The sequence below is a fragment of the Myotis yumanensis genome, unplaced genomic scaffold (genome assembly GCF_028538775.1).
Source record: "Myotis yumanensis isolate MYYU_CA2020_CCGP unplaced genomic scaffold, mMyoYum1.0.hap1 SCAF_1, whole genome shotgun sequence".
NCBI lineage: Eukaryota > Metazoa > Chordata > Mammalia > Chiroptera > Vespertilionidae > Myotis > Myotis yumanensis.
Genome location: NW_027223752.1, coordinates 159,508,254 through 159,531,463, shown reverse-complemented (window position 1 = coordinate 159,531,463; position 23,210 = coordinate 159,508,254). Strand labels below are relative to the sequence as shown.

At 42.2% G+C, this 23,210-nt stretch overlaps 1 protein-coding gene across 6 annotated transcripts in view; it reads left to right on the top strand.

The window, feature by feature from the left end:
* The window catches only part of LARP4B (La ribonucleoprotein 4B), a 94,061-nt gene that overhangs the window by 64,612 nt on the left and 6,239 nt on the right, over positions 1 to 23,210 (top strand). For 4 of the 6 annotated variants that reach the window (XM_070391067.1, XM_070391074.1, XM_070391061.1 and 1 more), the window contains 9 exons: positions 87 to 223; positions 2,530 to 2,633; positions 4,402 to 4,512; positions 5,749 to 5,802; positions 5,886 to 6,095; positions 8,618 to 8,724; positions 9,243 to 9,494; positions 14,643 to 14,688; positions 19,045 to 19,206. In XM_070391067.1, coding sequence (XP_070247168.1) covers positions 87 to 223; positions 2,530 to 2,633; positions 4,402 to 4,512; positions 5,749 to 5,802; positions 5,886 to 6,095; positions 8,618 to 8,724; positions 9,243 to 9,494; positions 14,643 to 14,688; positions 19,045 to 19,206 — 1,183 coding nt within the window. The remainder of the gene's footprint in view (positions 1 to 86; positions 224 to 2,529; positions 2,634 to 4,401; positions 4,513 to 5,748; positions 5,803 to 5,885; positions 6,096 to 8,617; positions 8,725 to 9,242; positions 9,495 to 14,642; positions 14,689 to 19,044; positions 19,207 to 23,210) is intronic. The other 2 variants (XM_070391083.1, XM_070391052.1) reach the window with 1 other exon arrangement.

Here is a 23,210-nt window from a genome sequence, read left to right as displayed (position 1 = left end):
TGAAGTGACGTCACGCCACACTCATATCCTTGCAAGGCTTCCTCTTAAAGAAGTGTTAATTAAGAGAGATTGTCTTCTTTCTGCAGGGAGAATCTTGCTAGTGACATGTACCTTATATCGCAGATGGATAGTGATCAGTATGTGCCAATCACTACAGTGGCTAATCTGGACCACATCAAGAAGCTCAGCACTGACCTGGACTTGATTGTCGAAGTGCTGAGATGTAAGTGAATGACAGTCTAGGATGCATTGTACCTGGTGTTGACATTTTTTTTTACCAGTGTGACTGCTAGATCCATAGCCATTCAGTGCTAAGGTCCTTCATGGCAATTGGAGTCTTCCCTGAAATATGGACGTTTCTGACCAGTCCCCATTGTGGTGAAGTGCTCACAGCACTGGGCGTTGATGGGCTTCATAATTGATCATAGATCTAGGGAGTGGAAAAGGCCCGTGGAGAAATGAAAAGAAGCTGTGACATGAAGGAAAAGTAAAATAAATGGTGCTATTTTAGTGTAAAGTAAAATACATTTTAATTAGCATTCTAGTCACTAAAGTAGTTCCTTTCAAATTTCACCTTCCTACTGAAGTTTGGTGGAATTGTGTTTTTCCTTATAGGATTTTGTGAATGAGGTTGTTTTTTAGACATTTGGCAACATCAAAGGAAGGTGTAAATGGGTACATCAGAGGCCCACAGTGATTCAGGAAATGTGAATAAAAATAGTTACCTGCCATGTGCGTCTGAAGGGTCGTGGGTTTGATTCCTGGTCAAGATCACACCTCTGTTAGAGGTTCCATGGCACCGGCCAGTGCGGGAGGCAACCAATCGATGTGTGTGTCTTGTGTTGATGTTTCTTTCTCTCTCTTTTTCCTCACGCCCCTCTCCCCACCCTGCTCCCTCCCTTCCATCCTCTCTAGAAATCAATGAAAAAAATAATCTCGGGTGAGGATAAAATAAAAAAGTATAGTTTGCTGGTGCCCTGGTTTGTTTTGCAGATTGAGTTTTCTGCAACCTAACCATTGTATTTATTTTTTTGAAACCACTTTTTTGAGGTATAATTGACATATAGTGAACTGTGCATATTTAAAATGTGCAGTTGAATCAGTTTGGACATACATATGCATCAGTGAAATCTTCACCGTGATCAAGATTACAAACATGTCCACCACTGCCCAAAGTTTCCTGGTGCCCTTTGTAATATTTCTATCTATCCCCTCCTACCCAGAATGGCTTCAGTGGGAATTAGTTTTATATTAAGTGTATGATATGTCTGATTTTTTTAAAATGGGATTATTTTTAATTATAAAAATTCAGTTTATAATATTGTTTACAAGTACTGGGTGAATAATTTCTATAATTTCCCTCCTCAGGACTGCTCTACTGAGTAGCTCTGATGGGTGTCCACAAAGAACACAGTACGATGTGCTCCCCCACCCCACCCAAATATTTCTAAATGATGATGGGTCATCACTGTGCCCGAATTAAAGCCCCATTTCTCTGAGTTACTGCCATGACTATCCATCTGACTCTTACACAAAAGTGTTTACATATTCTCTCCCTGGTTTAGTTGTACTGTGGACAGCCAGTGAAGATTTTTTTTTTCTTGTGTCCATTTAGTAGTAGACAAAGAAGAACATTTTATCTTACAAACATAGTTGGATTTTCTATTCACAAATGAAGGTTTTCTTCTATTTTCTGTTCCTAGGCAAATGTCATAAGGTCATTAAATTATTGAAACAAATAATGAAGAAACTGGCAAAAACATAATTCATGAAGTTTGAATTCTGAAAACTAGTGTTGTGTTTTCCAGTATTGCTTTTGTTTTGGAATGTTCACTTAGAACAGGAACCTATTTTACATATTAGTTGAGATTGGTTCCACCTGACCCACTTGTAAAGGCCAGCAGCTTTCTTTTTTTCTTTTTTAAAATACATTTTTGTATTGATTTCAGAGAGGAAGGGAGAGGGAAAGAGAGAGAAACATCAATGATGAGAGAGAATCATTGATTGGCTGCCTCCTGCACGCCCCACACTGGATCGAGCTCGCAACCCAGGCATGTGCCCTGACCGGGAATCGCAACATGATGTCATGGTTCATAGGTCAATGCTCAACCACTGAGCCAAGCCAGCCAGGCATCAGCAACTTTCTTAATCTTTACTTCTTATGAATTCAAAATGAAAAGTCATAATAAGACAGAAAATTATTTTATTTGGGGGGACTTGTAGAAAGGAAAAGCCATTAACCCTGAATTGTTAGTTATTTGAGCTGTTTAGAACCTTTGTTTCATAGTGTTAACATTGATTATAGCTCTTATAGGACTTTTAAATCATGTTCTATAGTTCTGAGAAATGTAATATGCAAGAGTAGTTTAAAACCTTTCACTAATTTACAGTGTATACAGGTTTCTTTTCAATGTGTTTAGTTCCATAGTGTAACATTTATTGGAGTATCTATATTATATCATAATGGAATGTAAATGACTGGTGTGTTTTAATATTTTGTTTTACCATGCATTTTTCTTCTCTTTATAGCTTTACCTTTAGTCCAAGTGGATGAGAAGGGAGAAAAAGTAAGGCCAAATCAAAATCGTTGCATAGTAATATTACGTGAAATTTCTGAATCCACCCCTATAGAAGTAAGTAATTTCTCCTCACAAGGCTACTTTGAAGTTTTTTTGTGTGGTTTTTTGTTTACTTCTGTGTTTTTTGAGGAGTGTATTTTAAAGAATGCATATGTACAGTAACACTTTTCCCAGGATTTACACGCTGATGATTTCAATATGATTCATATGTGCGAGTGGTTCTCAAAGTGTTTGGTCTCAGGACTTCACTACAAACTTTACATTTTAAAAAATAATTAATGGTGATTTCAGTATTGAGAAATTAAAATAAAAGTTTTAAATATTTATTTACTTTAATAATAATAAACCCACAAGATAAAGAACTTCACTTTTCAAAACAAATATTTTCATAACAAGGATACACTGCAAAGAGTGCAGTGAGCAAGATTAGCTTGTGCTTCATTCCAGCTGTTGGGCCCACATCAGTGCAGATGTTGTCTTAGTAAAAAGGCAAAGGCATCTTTTAAAAAAGTAATAAATGTTTTTAATCCTCACCTGAGGGTATTTTCCCATTGATTTTTAGAGAGAGTGGAAGAAGGGGGTGGGGTGGGGAGAGAGGGAAAAACAACAATATGAAAGAGACACATCAATTGGTTGCCTCCCGCATGCACCCCGATTAGGACCAGGGATCAAGCCTGCAACCAGCATACATGCCCTTGCCTGGAATCTAACCTGGGACCCTTCAGTCCTCAGGCAGTGCTCTATCCACTGAGCCAAACTGGCTAGGGCATAAAGGCATCTTTTTTATGTAAATGGAGTAGAGATCATAATTTGAGAAGTTCTAACTTAGGTAATAATTTTAGAAAACCACAGCATTTGATTGAGTTGTGAAAAGTAATGTTAGAGAATTGCTATAATATCTGTGACATATCCGAATGTTTAATTTGAGTTGCATGTGTGTAGTAAAACATACTGATGGTCGTGCCTTGAGAGAATGAAGAAAAGTCTTCCTATAGAGCATTAAGAATATTTTTTATTTGATTGGAGTTTTCTCATTATAGGTTACATCATTTTTTTTTTCCATACCTGGTAAACTTTGAATGGATGCCAGGCATTTTGGACTGTATTGTTTTATAGTCCTTCCTCTTGAATATTCTTAAGCTTTGTTTTGAGATTCAGTTGTCTGACTTGGAAGCAGTTTCGTCCTTAGGGGCAATGGTTAGGTGGGAGCAAAGCTGCCTTTCTTCTAGAGCTGATTTCTCAATGCTGACTGAGGCAGCACCCTCTGCATACCCTGAAGAGGGCCCTGGAGGGGCTGGACTGAGTTAGGCTGTGCTCAGCTCAGCTCACCCTCCTAGCACTGCGGCCTGTTAACTCCAGGTGTGAGCTAGGTTCTCCCATGCTCACCTGTGTTGCATGGCCTGAGGTCCATTGTCTGAAAACTTTTATTCCACGTATTTTGTCTTTTATTTTTGTTTCATGTGGGAGGCTAAATCTGGCTTATCTTGGCCAGAAGCAAAAATCCAGCTAATTTTCAAATTTCTTAAATCCCCAGCCTACTGGTAAAATTAAATTATATTTTCACATTAATTTAGCTTAATGGTATCTTGGGAGTAGAGAAAGCTGTCAATAAGTTGTGGACTTATGTTCCTATAGCAGTGAGACCTCAATTCTGGAAGCCACACTGAACCTCCTGAGCCATTTTGAAGGAGCAATTCACTGGATATCAGTGTGTTAGACTCTGTCTAAGGATCTGTCTTGAGAGCATTGCATCATTTGTATTTCATGTGGACAAAAGGTGGCATGGTTGAAAATTAATTTCTAACCTTTCTATTTCCCATAGGAAGTAGAAGCACTATTTAAAGGAGATAATTTACCAAAATTTATAAACTGTGAATTTGCCTATAATGATAATTGGTTTATTACATTTGAAACAGAAGCTGATGCCCAACAGGTAAGCTTCTCTCCCTCAAGAAGTACAAAGTTTACCAATACTTAACAATTAGGTACATAGGGACTAAATTTGGGCAGTGATACTGCTATCACATTTCAGGGTTAACTTTGAATATAAAGTGCAGAGGAAATCAAGTTGTAGCAACTTAAATAGGTGTGTGTTTGTAGATAGTTTTATAGAAATATGAAAAGCAAGTGACATTATAGTCTCAGGATATGTAAGACAAGCAGCCTAGAACATTAGTTCTGTTCTTGTATCTGGGCAGAGACAGGTCTTACTAGTTGGCAAGTGTTTTGGGAAATTTGAACCTGACCTTATCTTTCACTTGGCATCACATGTGTTAAAAGATACTTGAAAGAGCACCAAGGCTCTGGGAGGAGACACAGGAGTTAGGATGGTCTCCCTGCCCTGAAAGGAAGACTTTTCTCTGGGGAAACAGTAGCATGTATAAAGGAAGCTCTCAGTGTTAAATGATTTCAATGCAGGGGGTTCAGAGGACAGAAACAAGCATCTGAAAGGTGGACTTATAATTGGATTCGGGGGTGGGGTTACTAGGAGGAGCAGGTAGCAAGTGGGTCAGAGCTTTCAGTGTTATGGAGTAGGATTTGGAAAAGAATAAAGACTTTAAAAAAATATTTTCTTTATTTCAGAGAGGAAGGAAGAGGGAGAGAGAGATAGAAACATCAATGATGAGAGAGAATTATTGATCAGCTGCCTCCTGCACGCTCCCATACTGGGGATCAAGCCTGCAACCTGGGCATGTGCCCTGGCTGGGAATGGAACCATGACCTCCTGGTTCATAGGTCAATGACCCTCAACCACTAAGCCATACCAGCCGGACAAGAATAAGGATTTTTGAATATTGCAATCCTAGATTTTTCCTTTTCCAAACTGTAATCCCAGTTTCAAATTGTAGTTATTAGGAATTTAGCACCCATTCGTTATTTCCTCTGGGTTAGGATTCTAGCCTGTGGTCTCTGGGAGCCTTTCATGTTATCTATTAATACTTACAAAATGTATACAGATGTTGTTTGTGAGAATTTTGGGTAGAGATTCCATAGATCTTATCAGGTTGTTTTTTTTAAAAGGAATCTGTGGCCCAAAGAAGGTTAAGAATCACAGTTCTAGGTTTTGTCCATTGCATTTTAACGATATAATTCCTTGTCTGAGGTATTAACTGTCAATTCATCTTATTTGTAAGATTAACAATGGTATTTTGGATGACTTTATCCTTAGGCTTACAAATATCTGCGAGAAGAAGTCAAAACTTTTCAAGGAAAACCAATTAAGGTAAGCAAGACCACTGGTTATACTTTATTTGTAAATCCATATTTTAAAGTATTCTAATAGACACTTATTATATTTTCACACAGGCACGGATAAAAGCAAAGGCAATAGCTATAAACACATTTTTGCCAAAGAATGGATTTAGGCCCCTGGACATGAGCCTTTATACGCAGCACCGTTACACAGCGTCCTTTTACTTACCTCCCATCTATAGCCCCCAGCAGCAATTCCCTCTCTATAGCCTGATTGCTCCCCAGACGTGGTCAGCAGCACACAGCTATCTCGATCCACCCTTGGTGAGTCCTGTCTTTTCTTGTCCCTTATGTGACAGTTGTGTTGTGGACACTGCACTAGATGCTTTGAAGGATAGTGAACCAGATAACGTCTACAGCTTGCTATAGAAAAACACCTTCTCGTTCTGTGGTGGGTTTTAAATTTAATTGGGAGATAAATAAGGAGCCATGTGTATTTAAAAACTTTCAAACATTGTACTCAGTCCTTTGCCCAGTTTGCTTGCCCTCCTGTCTAGCATTTCTTTTCCTAAATGTAAGGAAATGTATACCTAGTAAAACAAAGTATGATGCAAGCTCTGGGTTGGGTAGCAGGGGAGCTGTGAGCACGGGGTGGCCTGGGGGGATGGCTTTAAGGAGAACAGTGTTCTCATAGATTTCTAACAGTCAAGGATGCGTAGAAGACAAGCCATCTTGTAAGTGTTACTTCTCACATCCTCCCTATAGTCACTTGGTATAATTAATTTTTACATATTTTGAGCGCTGTTAAAGCCTGTGGTTAGAATTCATAGATTTGCAATGGATCCAGTCTTTTTTCTTAAGCTGTTCTGGTGCAGATGTTAGAAAGATTGGGTAGGCTCTGGGCATGAGTTTGATGTAGTGGATGTGTCAGGGCTAATCTACAGCAGGAAAAGAAGTGGCCATTGCCCCCCTGCCTGGGAGGTAGAGTAGGTTGGTTGGAGGGAGGTTTGCATTGGGTTGCCAGCAGGTTTTGTTGGAACCATAGCGATGGAAGAGTAGTGTGTGTGGAAGGTTGTGGTCAGAAGCAAGAATTGAGTTTAAAATTTCAGGGATATGGCTGTGGACCACATCAAGGAAAATTGGGATGATCCATCAGCTGTGTGGGAAATGAAGGATGTGAGCCATGCCCAATCATATGGGATATTACCTGAGGCTTGTTAACACTGATTGATGGATGCAAGGAGGGTGGTAACTGAAAAGGGTGAGCCTGAGAGAAGGAGGGTAGACTCAGCTGGATGGTGGGTGCCTATTACCTCCTAGAATGTAAAGATGTGTGTTCATGAAGGAATAGTGTGGAAAAAACAAATGTGTAAAGCAGGTGATTATTGCAAAAATGGAACAGAGGCAGAATTCTGTGAAACTTATAAGTAGGGGTTTATCAGATATAATGTCATCCTCTAAGTGGAGCATATCAGAAGGGCTGGAAGGGGAAGGAAGCTGCATGAGAATGGCATGTGCAGAGGTTCCTGGGGTGGTTGTGGCGTGGTGAGTGTTTCTGAGCTGAGATGGGGACTGGGTAGATGAGCTTTGTAAGCTCTACGTGTACAGGTTCTTAAATGTGTCTTGAGGTGTGTGGACTGCATCTGTGGTGTGTGGGACATGAGCAAGACAGATGGGGAGAGAGACGAGTCAGGAGAGGTCCTTATGGGCGCTGAGCTCCTAAAGTCTAGAACCACTCAGTGAAAGACAGTGGCAGATAAGTGCTAACGTGCAAAATTGTGTCTGCCTCTGAATGAATCCTAATGTTAAGAAAATGTACTACTTTTTTGAAGTATTTACTATATTCTATACAAGTGTACTGCTAGCCATATAGTTAATATGTCATGGGAGACCTGTAAAAGGAAAGAAAGTCCGTAACCTCTTGTGTTGAATAATTTCTCCAAAAGATGCCACCGCCATGCTTATGCTGTTTAGTTCTTGAGTTAGATTGTGTTTCTACTTTATATAGTAATACGTATCCCCATCCAGAGTGGGGTGCTTTGGGATTCTAGATCAGTTGTCTGGCCATTTGGGATGGCTCCTGGTCTGATATGTGAGGCTCTTTGCTTACTCTAAAACACTGCATTTTTGAGCAGAAATGAAGAGATGATGCTTATTAGTTCTCAGAAAGTTATGTTAAATTACTGTGTTAGCAAGCAATTTATTTTTAAACTCTTGAGCAAAATTGTTTAAATACCAGAGTTCTACATGTAAAAGTTCATACGTGAAAGTATTCCTCTTGATGAGTCTTCCGATGAAAAACAATCATCAGAATCTAGTTTTGGGGTGATTGACATATTTCTAAATAGTATGATTCTTTCAAATTGCGGAATTTCTCGTTATTGCATTGGGGATTCTGTCAAAGTTTCAAGTCTGTCTCTCTCCACCAGCGTTTTGAGGAATTCCATTAAAGTCGTTGGGGTTAAGGAGAAATTTTCTGACTTCTTATCAGTCTGGAGATAGTGTTGCAGTCATTAGGTTGAGCACTTAGTGTTTACAGACAAGCATGTGGGGTCTTGGCAGGTGCTTCCCTCTCTTGTCAGTTTCTATGTGTGGGGATCCTCTTCCTGGAGGCTTGCTGGGAGGATCATTTGAAACAGCCTTGGAAAAGGTCTTAGCCCCAGCCTGACTTTGGCCATTAGCAATAATCTTACACAGTGCTTTTCCTAAAGGAATCTTAAGTATAAAATGGAACATAGACTCCTTGACACATCAAGGAATGACATGTGTTACCATCTTAGGCAGTGTTAACCAACTCGAAGTCTGGTTATGGTTTGTTGACTTGTTTTTGTTTTTAATGAATCTAGGTAACTCCATTTCCAAATACTGGATTTATAAATGGATTTACGTCTCCAACCTTCAAACCCGCAGCAACTCCTCTGGCTTCACTCAGACAATACCCTCCGAGAAGCAGGCAAGTTGCGTGAGTCACTAAAATGCTGTTTTTCTACCATTTGTAATAACAGGTCACTGCCACACTGTATATTTTAAAAGCAAAGCAAAACAAAATGTATTAAACCTTGGTCGTTCTAACCATGTGCATGACTCCTGTTTAACTAAGAGGCTGTTCCTGATGATTGCTAATGATATACTTGACCACTGTAGTAATGTTCATCCAAGATAAAACTACTTGAAACATGATTACTCAAAATGATGCTGTAGTGCCTACATACAGGGGGTTCTCTTTAGACAAAGTCTTCTGGGGGCAGCGTGCAACCATGTGAGCCTGCTTTTCATTTGAAAATTGATACTGTAGTTATAGGTTTGCACTGTCAGCACCATCCAACATACCATGCGTCAACTATTCTTACCACTTTAATATTTTTTCTAAATAGAGAGCACATTTTACCTTAGACATTCCTGTGTGAGCATGCTCATTTCATCATGCTGTGATCATTCATAATTGAACCTTTATAAACATTTCATTCGCAGGAATCCTAGTAAATCCCATCTGCGCCACGCCATTCCTAGTGCAGAGAGAGGACCTGGGCTGTTAGAAAGTCCATCAATATTTAACTTCACCGCGGATCGGTTAATTAACGGTGTGCGGAGCCCACAAGCAAGGCAGACAGGCCAACCTAGAACCCGCATACAGAACCCTCCAGCTTATGCCAAGAGAGATACAGGAACCGGGCGGGTGGAGCAGAGCAGTCTTGAATCCTCTCCTGGTTTAGGTCGAGGCAGGTGAGTTACTCAGAACTGTTGTTGGATGGGTACTATGTAATGATAAACTGTTAATATTTTTAAATTCCATTAATTGAGATGTTTTTTATAATCATTACTTTCAAATACATCACAGAAAATTAAATTGAAGGCTCTAACCATCAAAGGTTTCATATAGTTACTCGGAGAGGTTAGTTTTTTAAAAGATATATATTTTTTTATTGACTTCATGGAGGACAGGAGAGATAGAAACATCAATGATGAGAGAATCATTAATTTGCTGCCTCCTGCAGGCCTCCCCTGGGGAATTAGTTTGTTCTCTCAGTGGTTTATTCGATACAAGATGTCAGGAAGGAAACTCCCTTATACAGATAACTAGCTGAACTTGCTTAAGGTGTTTTGGTGTTTTTTTTTAAACCGAAGGCTCCCAAGTTTGATTCTGGTCAAGGCCAAGGCTGTATCCACTGAGCCAAACCAGCTACGGCCAGAGGGGTTACTTTTAGAGCAGAGACCTAACTGGTCACATCTTTGTTGTAATGTAAACTATGGATGGAATGGAACCATGTTAGGTTACAGTCATTATTTGTGGAGATGTTCAAGCAGAGTAGATACCAGACCCCACAATATGTGAGCCTCTAGTCTCCTTCCATTCCTGCCCATTCAAAGGGTCCACATTTTCTGTTCTAGTCTTGCTCCTTTTTCAGCCAACAGGATCACACAATAGACAGATAATGAGTTGTGTAGCCAGGCAGACAAGAGTTTAGATTCCATTAGTACTAAGTTTATTTGCCTGTTGGTCATATTTAGGGGTGATTTCCATCCCTGGGTGTTCAGTCAGGTAATGTTGGTCCCACAATGTCTGTGATTATTATCTGGATCGTTACCGCATCCTAACAGTGGGCTGTGTCCACTCTCTTTTCTCCTTTCCTTTGATGCATGCAGCTTGTTGCTGCTTGCTGTCTTACCTTCTGCCACTTGCACTCTATTAGAGGGGTGAGATTAAAAAGATGGAAGTGAGTCCAGGGTGTGTGTTCAGTCACTACTCTCTTGCCCGAGACTGGCAGATTGAAGCTGGCTTTATCCAGTTTGTTCTCTCAGTGGTTTATTTGATACAGGATGTCAGGAAGGAAACCCCCTCTTACAGATAACTAGCTCTACTTGCCTAAGGTGTTTTTTTTTTAAACTACTTTGAATACTTTAGATGAACATATTTCTAAGTGTTTCATACAGCATGTACAATAGTGTCTGACATGCAAAGACTCCAGTGACATTGGTTCCTCTTTCTTCTTGACTCAACAGTTGCCTCCAGTGCAGGTTCAGGGTGTGAGGGACCAGAGGCAGTCCATTGTATTTATGGTGGTTAATCCGTATGGCTAGGCCTTGGAGGGGTTATAGGATAAGAGTTAGAATGGCTGATGACAGCATGCTGCAGAACTGTCGTGGGACTGCATATCTTCAAGAAATTTGATATAAAGTTAGTTCAGCAGGTATTGGAGGGCCGAAAGGCAAAGAGGGACACTGAGGAAATACAGACTTCAGGAAGCAGCTGCTACCCATAGGGCAGGGGGACATTGGGAGTGTTTGGGCTTATCAGACTGAGAAGCTTGGAGCAGGACTTGTGGAGCTGAAGCCAGACCCTAATGAGGGGCCTATCATGCTGCTAGAGGGACAATGCAAAAAAATGCCACCAGATAGACAGGTTTCCAGCTCCTCTCCTTTTCTGTCTACCTGTAATGCTTACTGTTAAGAAAAGCTCCTGGCAATGGAAAGGCAGGGCCTGAGGAACACCTGCCCGGGGTCATACACAGGTTAAAGGGACCTGGAGCTGAGATGATCTGGTTGACCAGTGCTATCCAACTGTGGCCACACGAATACGTATAATCCTCCCACAGCACTCAACTTCCAAACCACAGCAGTGATGAGTTAATGTCTTTGCCCAACAATTAGAGACTCCCATACAAATCCTCTGTACCCCAAGGACTGCGACTACCACTAGCAAGACATCAGGAGAAAGGAGTTGAGCTAGTGTGCAGCAGTACACATGGCACACAAGGAAAAGCCAGTCAGGAAGCCCTGGTTATACTGATAGGTGGCTCCTTCCTCTTCCTCAACATTTCCTTTGTCTCTAGACAAGCCTTCCGGCACTCAGTGCTTCAACTGGAGGGTGATCCTGTAGTTCCTGAGCCATGGTGGCTGTGTCCCCCATTAGTGCTCTCCTTTTTCTGGTTTTTGTTTTGTTTCCCATTAACTTTATGTGTTGGGCTTAAGGAGCAGTGCAAGGCATCCCAAGGACCACGCATGGTTCTTCAACCCCCTTTGTAGCAACAGCCTGCAGAGCAGTCACCCAGTCAGGTGCAGTGGCAGGAGGAATCCCAGCTGAGCAGACGCTGACTGTTATGTCACTGGTGAGAGCATTCTGCTCTGTTGACCAACACAGCCAAACCACCAGAATTCAAAGTTGTGGGCACAGGAAGTAGAAATTGTGCTGGTAGAATATTGGCTGTGCTCTCTGGTGGCTGGACCTATGTGCTGCCATGGCCTAAGCTTGGTCATATGCAAAGCATATGCTGCTCTCCTGAATTAGGGCCATCCTCTGAGGGTGCTGCTGGCCCCTAGCCTTGCAGCTGAGTGTTCACTCAACTAGCCTGCTCCCCATATTGGGGCACGCACCACTTCTGTTGCTATGGAATGGGCCTCTGGGTCTGACTAGCACTGCATGGGCACTAAGGTGGCATCTCCTTAGGTCCACTGAGTGGTGCTGATGGGGCGATGGCAGGCAGAAATGCTGCCTCCTCCAGGATGGGGCAGGGCCAGCACCACTAAGAGGATGATAAACAGGCTAGCCTTGGCACCAGGATCCCAAGTGTGACTATTGTGTACCTGGGGTGACCAGGAAGAGGCTGGCTGGTCACCACCTTTTTTCTCCCAGCTGTCAGAGGTCTCTGCTAAAGTGGATGATTTCAACACAGATGCCTTCACAGTGTTCCTTCCATAAGACTGCCAAGGTCTTCTGTCACCAGACTTTGAGTCTTGGACTTTGTGGGTCTATCATACAGCCAGATCCTTAGCTCCTCTGCTCAAGAACCAATAAACATCTGTATTTTCATTTCTGTAACCAGACACAGTGGATAACAAATATGTTGCTTGAAGTTCTGCCCTCCGTAGTTGATCCCCCTGTACCCTAGGTTTTGGAGACACTCCTGAGGCGATTTGACACTGTATGGCCAGGTGTGAAACTCCTCCCCACTTGTCCCTGTGCTGAAGGACTCCCCACAAGGGACTGATGCACAGAACTGGAGCCCTGGTTCTGATGTGCTACTTCTGCTGCTAGTGGGTGCTAGTGCTTGTGCCTATCTCCATGGCTCAGTGCCCCATCATGATGGGTGGCTCAAGTCCATGGTCACTGATGTCTACAGTCAGGCTTCTATTTTATTTTAAATACATTTTTATTCATTTCAGAGAGGGAGGGAGAGGGGGAGAGAGAGAGAGAGAGAGAGAAAGAGAGAGAGAGAGAGAGAGAGAGAGAGAGAGAGAGAGAAAGAAAGAGAAAGAGGAATATCAATGATGAGAGACAATCAGTGATCAGCTGCTTCCTGCATGCCCCCTACTGGTGATGAAGCCTGAAATCTGGGCATGTGCTCTGACTGGGAATTGAACTGTGGCCTCCTAGTTTATAGGTCAATGCTCAACCACTGAGCCACACCAGCCAGGCTACAGTCAGGCATTTAGGCTCTACTAGGAGCCAGTTCCATTTTGATGATAAATCTAATACATTTTATCATCATTCTCTAACAATTCACCTGTGTAGTTCAGTGTCAGATTTTACACATCCTATCATTCCAACTGAATGGATGTTCAAGATTGATAATCATAACAAAAATTTGAAATAGCCACTAGGAATATTCTTTTAATATTTTTATTTTCCAATCTAGACATCATTTTTAGTCCTTTACTATATAGTTTTTGTTTCTTTTGCTTATACTTCTTAAGGTTGGGATTTTGAATCAAAAGTCATTATAAAAGAATACAAAATCATTAAGATTAAATATGTGTGCTCTTACATGTGCCCAATGAAAAATGTTCCAAGTGGGAATCATCAGAGAGATGCAAATTAAAACTATAGTGAGCCCTGGCTGTTGTGGCTCAAATGGTTTAATGTTGTCCTGTGCACCAAAAGGTCACTGGTTCAATTTCTGGTTGGGGCACATGCCAGGGTTGAGGGCTCACTCCCTGACAAGGGGGCGTGCAGGAGGCAGCTGATTAATGTTCTGCTCTTGCATCAATTTTTCTCTCTCTCACACTCTCTTTTTCTCTCTCCCTTTCTCTCTAAAATCAAATTTAAAAAATGGTTTTTAAATTAAAAAACAAACTTACAATAAGGTATCACTTCACACCTTACCAGAATGGCTACCATCAATAAATCAACAAACAAGTGCTAGTGAGGATGTGAAGAGAAGGGAACCCTAGTGCACTTTTGGTGGGAATGCAGACTGATGGCAGCCACTGTGGAAAATAGTATGGAGTTTCCTCAAAAAATTAAAAATGGAACTGCCATTTGGCTCAACCATTGCATTTTTGAGAATATATCCTAAGAATCCCAAAACACCAGTCAAAAAGAATATATTCACGCCTGTGTTTATAGTAGTGTTATTTATAATAGCCAAGATCTGGAAACAGCACAAGTGCCCATTAGTAGATAAGTGGATGAAAAGACTGTGGTACATTTAGACAATGGAATACTATGTGGCTATTGAAAAAAAAGGACTCTTAACTTCTTGTAACAGCATAGATGGACCTGGAGATTATTGAGCTAAGCAAAATAAGCCATTCAGAAAGACAAATGCCATATAATCTCACTAGTATGTGGCATCTAATGAACAAAACAATCTGATGAACAAAATAGAAACAAAGGCATGGATACATGGATCAGACTGACAAATGTCAGAGGGGAGGGAGGTGGGAGTTACTGGATAAAAGAAGGTGAAGAGATTAGCCAAAGAACATACATTCATAGCCCATAGACACAGACAACAGTGGTGAAGGCCAAGGGAGAGGGGGATGCAGGTGGGCAACATGGGGTGGGGAATGAGGGACATGTGTAATAGTGTCAACAACAAAAAAAGCTCCAAGTGGGAAAAAATTAACTTGTTTTGCTTTTCTCTCCTCTAGGAAAAATTCCTTTGGTTACCGGAAGAAAAGAGAGGAGAAGTTTACAGTGAGTACATCAAGCTTGTGGTATTTTTGCAAGACATTTAAATATAATTTATATTAAGCAAGCATGAAATGTAATTGCAGTTACATTAAGAATAAATGTTAAGATGTAATAAGGAGCATTTTAAAAGAAGTTTTCTTTTTATGTCATATCCATGAAGTGATAGCTGATATTTTTGATGTTCTAATGGGGAGAAGATGGTAGCTAGTTTTCTGAGGTAGTACATGGTGCATGTATGTGCATGTATTGTGCAGTAGGTACAGCCAGAACATACTATGCACATGATGTAGTCTGTCAGCAGGCGTCCACATGAGTCCTTGCGTGTGGTTAACTATATAGTACTAGTGGCCCAGTGCACGAAATTCGTGCACGGGAAGGGGGGTTGTCCCTCAGCCTGGCCTGCACCCTCTCCAATCCTGGACCCCTCGGTGGATGTCTGACTGCCAGTTTAGACAACTGGCAGTCAGACATCCCTCTTGCAATCTGAGACCACTGGTTCCTAACCGCTCGCCTGCCTGCCTGCCTGCCTGCCTGATCGCCCCTAACCGCCTCTGCCTGCTGGCCTGATTGCCCCTAACTGCCCCCCTGCTGGCCTGGTCACCCCCTAACTGGTCCCCTGTCGGCCTGGTTGCCCTCTAACTGGCCCCCCTGCTGGCCTGGTCGCCCCCTAACTGCTGCCACCCCCCCACCCCCGCCGGCCTGGTTGCCCCTAACTGCTGCCACCCCCCCACCCCCGCTGGCCTGGTCGCCCCTAACCATCTCTGCCTCAGCCCCCACCACCGTGGCTATCTAATTAGCATATTACCCTTTTAGTATAGATAATTTAAAGTAACTGGGCTTGTTCAGTTTGGCAAACAAAATAAACTTTTCCCATGTGGAAAATACTTCACCCATCTTTTTCCTTCAAAACACTATGCAGAAGGCATCATTGCCTCTGCTGTAACTTATGGTGGTGGGCATGTGAGGCGGGTCCTGTCTTCTTGGGTGATGACAGTTCAGCCTATGCATAGTTCTCTACTGAGCTTTGTGGAGTGCTAATATGGTGCGTTTCCACACAAGTGGTGGAGAACATCTTGGCAGTACGCAGGAAGACATGAGGGAAGGAATGGTGTTTCCTAGACTTGCAGGTGTAGAATAAACTCCACACTTGGCAAAGACAGGAAAATTATTGGTCCAGTCCCCTGAGTCATCAAGTATGTACTTTCCCATTACAGAAGATGTGTTTTCTTTGGAACTTAGAAAGTGCAAATTTGTCATAATTTCCATAATTCTGTGTTATAGCTGATTTAGTCTAGTTTTTAGTGAACCCTTTGGTGAGGCAATTTATATCAGCTGATTTCAGTTGGAATTAATGATTCCTGTAATGCAGGGATAGGGAATGTATAAGGCCCTCGAAATCATTTGGTCTGTCCCTGCCAAGGCATTAGGGGTGAGTTAATTAAATGTTTGACCAAATATAGCAGACTAATTTTTAAGCTAACCATGTTGTATGGCCTTCGAATCCTATATAATAAAAGGGTAATATGCAAATCAACCGAACAGTGGAATGACTGGTCGCTATGATGCGCACTGACCACCACTGGGCAGATACTCAACATAGGAGCTGTCTGCAGGCCCCAATTGCCCAGTTGGGGCCTGCCGGCCAACCTCTCAGGTTCCTTCCTCTGGCCATCAGGCTCCGATCGCCTAATGGCGAACAGGGAACCGGGGATGGGTGGCAGTGGACGCTGGTGGCACCACGCCAAACCCCCCCCTCCCCCGTTGCCTCACACATAGAGGGCAATTCACGGCAGGGACAGGGCTGGCAAGTGGGCGGGAATGGCCAACGTCTTGGTCCCTCCCCCTGACCAGCAGGCTCTGATCGCCCGATGTGAACAGGGACCTGGGGGTGGGGGATGGGGCTGGCTGCCAGCAGCCAGGGAAGATGGCCCTGATGGCAGGCCAGGCCTAGGGACCATACCCATGCACAAATTTCATGCACTGGGCCTCAAGTGATGTTATAAGTATCCAAATGACACTTGGCAGAAAAAGGTTCCCCACCCTTGCTGTTATGTTTAATAAGACTCATCTGTATCTCTTCAGAGTCTAGTTATCTTACATGAGTTACTCCCATTGCTCACTCACTATATCACCTAAAAAGGTGAAATTTTCTCTCGTTGCCATTTCTGTTTCATTTTGTTCCATGTTCCTGATTCACTTGTTCATACCTGGGAACCTCTTAGAAGCCCAGGCACGTAACACAGTTATACTTGTTAAAGAGATTGCACCTGTTGTTGCACATTCTGATGATTTCAGAAATCTAGAAACATAACATACAGGTGAGTGTTGGCCTGACCAAACCCATAGGACTGGGCCAGCATTCATACTTCACGTAAAGCCCATCAAATGCTAAAAAATGTTAGACACCTACCTTCCAGAGGAAATCCCATCCTTAGGTCCTGTCATTGTATACCTCTTGTGTCTGGGCAGTTGCCTGTCTCTTTTGTCCCTAAAAATAGTGATGTAAATTTTTGTGAAGTCTTTCTCCTTAGAAGTGCTTATCTTCTGAAAACATGAAGATCTATAAAAACCTGAAAATTGCTTTGAGATCATGGTGTCTATGCATAGCCTTCTAGGTTTGCTGAATTACAGAGACCATCATGGCTCCTGTTAGTTAGTGCAAGCTCTACTCCAAGGACTCATGACTGAGCAGAGTGAGGCTCGACTCAGTGCCTGCACTGTAATGAAGGAGAGTGGCTGGCAGGCTGCCCAGAGGAGTCATGGGATTGCTGCCACCTCGTATCCATGTCATCCTTAATCTGCTCTTACATGAGTTTTAACAGATTTTCTCCAGATTCTGCTTCTGGAGGAAATGATCTTCCTATTAGTATTAGTATAAGTTTCTGGGGAGTATCAGCCCTTTGAAGTTAAGTGAGCCCCATGAGAGCATTGTATCCAAAGTGGCTAACATTCAACAAAAATACCACCTAAATAGAAACTTCATTTCCTTTCTGTTCCTTTATGCCTTCAGCCAAGGACCTGAATACCTACAAAATTACTTCTAGCTTATTAAAACAGGTTGATTGTTGTTTTTCAATAAAATTATATCATTGCCTTTTTCCTGAGAGCTTGGGCTTATGATTTACACTTGGATATTATTCTGCTGAATTTACTTTCTTGAAGTCAGGAATGTAATAATACCATATTTTTACTTAGGGATTTAAAAATACAGTGTTTCCATAAGTTTATTTTCAGACTAGAGGCCCGGTGCATGAAATTCGTGCACTGGGGGGGGGGGGGGGGGGCGTTCGCTCAGCCTGGCCTGCGTCCTCCCTCATTCCGGGAGCTGTCAGTTGAACATCCTTAGCACTGCCGCGGAGACGGGAAAGGCTCCTGCCACTGTGCTCGCCAGCCGTGAGCCTGGCTTCTAGCTGAGTGGCGCTCGCCCTCCTCCATTGAGCATCTGCCCCCTGGTGGTCAGTGCACATCATAGCACCTGGTTGCTCCACTGTTTGGTCAATTTGCATATTAGCCTTTTATTATATAGATAACTGACCTCCTCCCCCACCCCCCCCTTTTTTTTTTGTTAAACCATTTTTTTTTTCCCTAATGGAAATCTTTCATACATAAGTTGTAGAAAGTTGGAAGAGTGGCCTTATTTTTTGTTTTTGTTTTTTGTTTTTTACTGTCTTTTATGACCTAAATTACACACTGTTTCATAATACAAAATTTGTATGGAGATGAATAGGTTAATGTCTAGACCAGGGGTGGGCAAACTTTTTGATTCGAGGGCCACAATGGGTTCTTAAACTGGACCGAAGGGCCGGAACAAAAGCATGGATGGAGTGTTTGTGTGAACTAATATAAATTCAAAGTAAACATCATTACATAAAAGGGTACGGTCTTTTTTTTTTTTTTTTTTAGTTTTATTCATTTCAAACTACTGCCCACGGCTGGTCTAGACTCAGGCTACTCTGATTTTTGACAGTGGGGTCCACTTGTTCCACAGCGTCTTCCTTGTCCATAGCTATCACTTTGCGGCTTACCTGTGTCCTGCACAGTCTGTGTCGGCCCACTGTACCAGGGACCAGAGGGTATTGGTCATAGAGAAGCAGCTTCGCACAGCAGTAACCTTTAAGCCTTAAGGGTTCAGCTTTACAGCTATGCTCTCAGTGGTGGAAGTTGCCTTCTAAGTGACTTGACCTACTAAGTGACCTTTGATTAGGTGACAAAGTTGTTGTGGTCAGATTATGTTTGTCTTTTCAGATAGTTGTGGAAATCAGAAGATTAGAGAACAGATTATTGCCTTACTATTCTGGTGTGTTTCTTAGCTCTGTACTGTCTACACTTGTGCGACTTTGTGGTGTTGTTCTTTTTCAGAGGAGTCAGACCCAATCTCCAACGCCACCAAAACCTCCATCCCCAAGTTTTGAATTGGGGCTGTCTAACTTTCCCCCGCTGCCTGGGGCAGCAGGCCACTTGAAGACTGAGGACTTGTTTGAAAACAGGCTGTCTAGCTTGCTGCTAGGATCAAAGGAAAGGGTAAGATACATGTCACAAGCTTAATTGTTGCTAGCATTTACTAAGCATTAATTTCCTAACAGGCACTGGGCTGAGCTCTTTACACACACAATTTTTTTCACAGGCAGAGGAGGTTCAGAGAGGGTAAAGGATTTTCAGAGGCCACACAAATTTTGAATGGTAGGGTCAAAGCTGAACCCAGGACTGGAGCCTGCCTCTTAGTTCCCAGTCTGCCAAGGTTCAAGGGAGAAACCTGTGCCATGGTGTGCAGTTTAGATGCTTTCTCTCACCCAGAAACTCAGATTGCATTTTTATTATTGCTATTCAGGACTTGCATTTTTTCAGAAGAATAAAACAGAAAAACCTGGATTATACCAGAAGTAATATAATTTTTAGTAAACTACATGAATAACAAGAAGCCTGGAACGACTTTAATACTGGTGGCTTTTGGTGAGCTCTGTAGGCTCCAGACAAGCTGCTTTCAGTCCTATGTGATTAGGATCCCAGGAATCAGCTTGTGCTACTGAAGTCACACAGAATTCTTTTCCAGCACTCCTCCTGGGATCTGCTATAGTTAATGAGGTACAGAGAGCTTTGTGCTGCTGCCAGGAGTAATCCCCTTATGTATTTTCCAATGGAAACCCATTCCATATCATTCCCAGATGTCAGGCATCAGAACACCCTGCCCCTTGGATTGGAGAAGGCTGCATCTAGACTATCTACACTCAGGGCAACCTTGAAACCCATCAGTCACCAAGCTGAGGCTTACATGGGATTTATAGCCAGTTTTTTCAGTCCTCTTTATGCTGGTATGTGATTACTGCTCCTGTTTTTAACCTTTAAGGTTATAATATCAATCACATATTAAACTTGTGCATTATTCTAAACTTTTAGAATAATGTTTTGTGCATTATTCTAAACTTTTTAAAAAAATATGTTCGTATTGATTTTTGGGTAGAGAGGAAGAGAGAGGGAGAGAGAGATAGAAACATTGATGAGAGAGGCACATTAAACAGCTGCCTCCTGCATGCCCCCTACTGGGGATTGAGCCCACAACCTGGGCATGTACCCTGACCAGGAATTGAGCCCAGGACCTCTTGGTCCATGGGACAATGCTAAGTCCTCTGAGCCACACCAGCCAGGTGCATTGTTCTAAACTTTTAAATAGTAATTTCTGCGTTCTAAGTGCCTCATAGAATGAAGTGCATTTTAAAGATTGTGGTCTAGTTTTCAGACTGACTTTATTGCCCCCAGTGGTGGACAGAGCAAGCTGGCCTATCAATTATTCTTATATTTAAGTTTCTGTGTAAGATTTCTTTGGAAGAAAGAATTGCTACTTTAAAAAAGTCAGAGCCTGATTCCAAGGCCAGGTGAGAGCCGGCATCCCTGCTTATTTTGGGAGCACCTACAATAGTTTTTTCTATCTCTGTGACCCTTGAGATTCAGAGCTGGTGGGGAGGGGACTTAGCAACTGTGCAGGAGCTTGGGGAAGGCCTCACATTTGATGTGCTGGTCACATTCTGACTCCTTACATTCCAGTGTGTCAGGATCAGACAGATCCTTGATAACAGATTTTCCAAAAAAGGAGGTATTTCCCTTTCCCACATTTCCACCAACCTTGAATACAAAGTAATAAAAGATGATGGTTCTCAGGGAGGCTGCACGTGCCTGCTCACCCCTGCTGGAGGCAGAGGAGTATAGATGTTACTGTTCTATTCATCTCCCTCAGCACTTTTCTGTTTAGTTTAGTTCTGAACCTTTTGTCTACTTTGAAAAGTACAATTTTAGGAAATGTCTTTTTACACTTGATCTCCCTTCCAATTATTTATTTACTCTCTTGCCTTTCTTATTAATTGCACATCATGAAGAAGACAGCGTGTATGAGCTGTCACTGTGTACAGGGGTCGGGTGGGTGTCAGTGGCTGGAGATCTGGTATCAGGCTTTGCTTTATGACCAGGGATGATTAATTTAAAAGTTCTGAGTTCAGTTTATTCCCCTGTTAATTGAGAAAGTTAACACATCACTCCCTGGGATTGTTTTTGTGTTGTTATTTTTTTTTTTTTTAAATTTTTTATTTTCTTACTTTTTAAATCTTTATTGTTGAGAGTATTACAGATGTCCCTCTTCTTTCCCACCATTGCTTCCCCCCCCCCCGCCCCCCACCTAGTTCCTGCCCCGTCCCAGGCCTTCACCACCCTATTGTCTGTGTCCATAGGTAATGTATATATGCATATAAGATCTTTGGTTAATCTCTTCCTGCCTTCCCTCCCCCCTTTCCTCTGAGATTCATCAGTCTGTTCCATGTTTCCATGCCTCTGATTCTATTTCTCTCACAAGTTAATTTTATTCATTAGGTTTCTTGTTCATTTATTTTGTTTTCTAGGTTCAGTTGTTGATAGATATGTATTTACTGCCATTTTATTGTTCATATTTTTTACCTTGTTTTCCTTCTTCTTAAAGAATACTCTGCAACATTTCATGTAATACTGGTTTGGTGGTGATGAACTCCTTTAGCTTTCTCGTCTGTGTAGCTCTTTATCTGACCTTCGATTCTAAATGATAGCTTTGCTGGATAGAGTAATCTTGGTTATAGGTTCTTGCTATTCATCACTTTGAATATTTCTTGCCACCCCCTTCTGGCCTGCATAGTTTCTGTTGAGAAATCAGCTGACAGTCCTATGGGTGCTCCCTTGTAGATAACTAACTGCTTTTCTCTTGCTACTTTTAAGATTCTGTCTTTGTCTTTAACCCTTGGCATTTTAATTATGATTTGTCTTGGTATGGTCCTCTTTGGGTTCCTCTTGTTTGGGATTCTCTGCACTTCCTAGGCTTATAAATTTGTTTCTTTCACCAAGTAGAGGAAAATTTCTGTCATTATTTCTTCAAATAGGTTTTCAATATCTTGTTCTCTCTCTTCTTCTGGCACCCCCATAATTGAATGTTGGTATGCTTAAAGTTGTCCCAGAGACTATCTTCATTTTTTTTTATTCTTTTTTCTTTTCTTATTGGATGTTTTTGGTTTCTCATATTTCAGATTGTTGATTTGATTCTCAGAATCCTTTACTATTTAATCCCTGTAAATTATTTTTTATTTCAGTTAGTGTATACTTAATTTCTGACTGGTCCTTTTTCATGTCTTTGACATTCTCATAAGATCCTTGAAAGTCTCACTAAGTCCTTTGAAGCTCTAATGAAGATCTTTGAGCAACCTTATAACTGTGATTTTGAACTCTGAATCTAGTCATTTGCTTTCTTCCATTTCTTTCATTTGTGACCTGTTTCTTTGTCTCTGCATTTTGGCTGCTTCCCTGTATTTGTTTCTGTGTATTAGGTAGAGCTGCTATATCTTTTGGAATTGGTGGAGTGGCCTTATATAGTGGGTGTCCTGTAGGGCCCAGTGGCTTAGCCTCCTCAGTCACCTGAGCCGAGCACTCTAGGTGTGCCCCTGTGTGGGCTGTGTGCACAGTCTTGTAGTTGAGTCTTAATTGCTGTTGGCATCACTGGGAGGAATTGACCTCCAGGCCAATTGGCTGTGAGGACCAGCTGCAACTACAGTGGGAGAGCTGCTGTGCAGGAGAAACCACTCAGTCTGCCCCTTGAGTGTTTTGCTTGTGGATGTGTAGAGTTGTAATCTGGTGTGGTCTGAAGCTTTCCACCAGGTGCACTGGCTCTGGAGCCATCTGACAGGAGCTACAGGGAGATCTGCAATTGTATTGGGTTTAGAAGTGCCAAGGCGAGGCTCAGCTGTGAAGTAAGTCAGGCTGATGCTAGTGCTGGGTCTTCTATTGATACTTTAAGGTATGCTGACACCAGCTGTAGCTTTTTTGAGGGATTTTGTGGAAGTCTGAAGCCTGAGCCAGGACAGGCCATTCATATGGAAAAGTGGCTGCAAACAAGCTTGGGTGGGGCTACAAATTGGATGGGGCAGGGTCTCAGGGAGTCACCGGGGTGGAGTGAACATTGTGAGCCAGGCTGATGGAGACTCAGATATGGCTGCCAGTCAGCTCTGAGGTCCCAGCACAGG